The sequence below is a fragment of the Olea europaea genome, unplaced genomic scaffold, assembly GCF_002742605.1.
Source record: "Olea europaea var. sylvestris unplaced genomic scaffold, O_europaea_v1 scaffold1391, whole genome shotgun sequence".
Taxonomy (NCBI): domain Eukaryota; kingdom Viridiplantae; phylum Streptophyta; class Magnoliopsida; order Lamiales; family Oleaceae; genus Olea; species Olea europaea.
The window spans coordinates 35,620-39,147 of NW_019231432.1; the positions used below are offsets into that span (position 1 = coordinate 35,620).

Consider the following 3,528-nt stretch of genomic DNA (forward strand, 5'->3'; position numbering starts at 1 on the left):
ACATGGTTAGTGAAGTGGAGGAGGAAAAACTGCTTAGGATGCTTCGAGATAACAAGCAAGCAATTGGGTAGACCATAGCTGATATCAAATGGATCAGCCCTTCCTTATGTATGCATAAAATTCTCATGGAGGAGAATTTTTGACCAACAGTTGAAAGTCAAAGAAGGCTAAACCCAAACATGAAGGAAATAGTAAGAGCTGAGGTGATCAAACTTCTGGATGCTGGAATAATGCAGCAGGCTCCCATGTTGATGGAACTTCTTTTCTTACATGATCACACAGCACCATCTGAGATTTTTCAAGTGCAACAGTGTAGAGTGATATGAACATTCCATCAAAAGCAAGGGTTTTTGTGTATGCCGCATCTTTTTGCCAACTACCAGAAAACTCAAACATAGCATTGAAGAGCCCAGAAGGAATTTTTCCAGTCAATGACAGCTCTTGATTAAATTGCTCTGACATCTAGAGGGTAATTTGCAAACAAAAATCATGAAATTCGAGAAAAAAATGATGTAGTACAAGTTACAACACGAAGTATGGAGCAGTAGTAAAATTTAAAAGTAGGCAGAGAATTTGTGCAGTTAATTGTGCTTTCAATCTCCTTCAACTTTTTCAAGTATTTTTATTGTTTCATTTTGTGATCATGCTTGGTGAATGAAGAGGAGGCCATATTCATTTCAGACGTTGTCAAAGCATTACATGAAACAAAGTTTTATATGTGGCTATTTCACAACATTCTTGCTCCAGATGAGAAGAATACACAAAAATCTTAACAGGCAATTGAAGTATGGTAACATCATCAAGCTAGTACAGAGTTTCAACCAATGAACAGGACAGAGGGAGAGTGCCGTAACTATATAATTTAAGCAAGATTGCTGCTTGGCATTAAAACCACATTGATACACTTACAAATAAACAGCTACAGCCATGTAAAATAAGACTCACTGGCAGTCAACAACCAAGAATTTGCTTGATAAAAAATGAAAAGACATAAATTCTTAGCAAAAGTGGGTGCAGACAATCAGATATAGATACTTACATAAATAACTAAAAGAAAGTAGTGAAAGTAAGAGAAACGAAACCTGCTGGAAAGATAGAACATCCGAGCGAAATCTCGTTCTCTCTCCTTTATCGCACTTGATCGATTTTGAAACGTTTGGCATAGAAGTCCCGCCAGGTAGAACAATCTCCCTACCCTGATCCTCACCGATCTCAATCAAACGTGAATCCCCTTTACAGTACTTCAACCTCAGATCTAAGGATATGTCGTATCCACGTCCAATCGACTGAATGGCAACCTTGGCTGCTTCTGACGCGGGAAGCTTAAGCGCCATTGCTCAGAACATAACAATATTTCTATAAAAAAATGTCAAAACCTAACAAAAATAGCTGAAAATCTCCGAATTGAGCTAAGTTTAAGCCAAATCCAGTATTTACTGAAAATACAACCGAAACCTATATTATGACGCGATTTTCAACAACATTTAGCAAAATGAAATCACCAACAAACAGAAATTCGGAGCCAAAATTTGGGGCTCGCTTCTCTTAAATCTGCCCTCTCGACATTCAAGCTTGGAATCCAAAAAACCAAAGATTAACGAATCAACCTGGAAACTCTTAACCAGCTAGAAATCGCATCAAAATCTACGAATATTTTCAGCTTCAAAAGTAAAAAATAGTCTTTTTCTTTTTCAAAATCAAGGTTTCCACTTCAACAAGCTCAAAGACCGAAAACAACGTCCTGCCTATATAGTCAAATACGGCTTCACTTTCTTCAATAAAATCTTTTTACTTCTCCGATACAATCACAGAAGCCTAGAATTTCTCCGCCTTAAATAAGAGGAGAAAAAAATAAGAAAAAGCTCAGAGCTTTGAAGTCTGATACGCTATGGAAGATAAAAACCTACAAACCCTAATTATTGAAGTGAGATTAATCTCAAGCTCAGATCTAAAGAGAAATGTTGCCCTTTTTCCAAGTAAGTAGACTATAGACTCTGAGTTGAGGGGAAGAATTAGTTTATTTCTTATTTCGGAATATAAATTTGAAAATAACTGGAGTGAATGAAGGGCTTCGGAAATTGTGTGTTAATTTACTATTTAGGGGGAAGGAAAAAAAAAACGGTGATAACGTCACTCTTTTTTCATGCCACGTGATTGTTAAATGTCCAATGGTGGTCCCACTAGTTAGAAACGGGCATGGCTATACGAGATGAAAAATGCTAAACGACCCGCGGGGTTTACACCACGGCTGACCACCTCCTCACAGGCGAGGTGTGGGTCCCGTATCAAATTAAAAAACATTTCCCCCTTGTGTGTATGTGTGTCAATCGCGCGGTTACCCGCGCGATTCGTCTAACACAGTCCATACGAGATGAACAATTTTTCAAGGGAAATAGGTAGGTTTTTGGATTCACTTGTGATTAAGGTATGATTTTTTACAAACAATGCTAATTTATCAGCATTTAAATTTGTTTGGGACTAATGCGTCAATATATCGCATATCCACTCCCCTCTAATTATATATGACAATGCATATTTTAAATGCAAGACTAAAGTCCCTCCAAACACAAAGGATTAAGAAAGCAACGATCATATGCACTTTGATGCTCAATCGAAAAGGATAAGACAAAATATATTGTGTGAGGGGTGATGGTAAAAGAGAAGGAGATATGACCAAAAGAGTTTGTATTATAGAAAGAATTGCTAAGATTGCAATTACATTTGAATAACAGTAAACGTGAGTTTTTTTAACCAAGCTTCATGACGTCACAATGTCGTGTCCTAGGAATCAGCAACTATGAGCTTCGCATGCTGTCCTAGGCAAAAAAGGTGGAATTTAATTCCCAACAATCATTGCAGAAGACATCCCATCAATCACAACTCACGTAACTCTATATATCAGAATATAAGTTATATGAGAAGCCCTCAGAGCATCACTACCACCTCGAACACCAAAGAACAATCTTATTTGACTACTAGTAGTGGTTCCTCTCACCACTTCGGAGTCAGGTGTTGACGCTTCTACTTCAGGCTAAGTAGCCTCAAGGGCATTAGTCGATGAGGCATGTGTTGTGCATCCGAATCCTTGGAAAGCAAAGTCCAAGGAGGCAATGGGATGCTCCTTCATCGCCTCGAAAAGTGATAAAATTGGACATCGGCAAAATACTTACTCAGTGCTTTTCTTAGTTGGCAGCCATGTGGCTTGTCACGTAGTTAGAGACGTAAAATCATTGATGAATTAAAAAGGCACAAAGCTAGATGTTATTAAAATGTACTCTTAAGATTATTTACTTGTGTTGACCTCCATACAAATAGCCACTACATCAAAATGAACCCGGAACAATTTGCCCAGATCTACCTACAAAGTTGTGGGTTTCGTTTCTTGCTTACGAATAAGCTGTCTATCATGTTAGGACCACTATTCTAAAAGGCGCATATTAGGCATCGCCAATGCGTGATGTGTGGCTAAAACGCCAAGTTAAGTGGCTTGACGTCTTATTTAGCGGTTAACAGCAATCGTTGACTACT

The 3,528-nt window shown here is 38.1% G+C and overlaps 1 protein-coding gene across 1 annotated transcript; it reads right to left on the minus strand.

Moving 5' to 3' along the window:
* Nucleotides 1-207: 207 nt before the first annotated feature.
* LOC111375616 (MACPF domain-containing protein At4g24290-like) lies at nucleotides 208-2,049 on the minus strand. Its single transcript, XM_022998467.1, has 2 exons — nucleotides 1,083-2,049; nucleotides 208-462 (listed from the first exon to the last, which is right to left on the minus strand). Exons 1-2 carry the CDS (start codon nucleotides 1,332-1,334, stop codon nucleotides 208-210), a joined length of 507 nt encoding a protein of 168 aa, XP_022854235.1. The 5' UTR covers nucleotides 1,335-2,049.
* Between the last annotated feature and the right edge of the window lie 1,479 nt (nucleotides 2,050-3,528).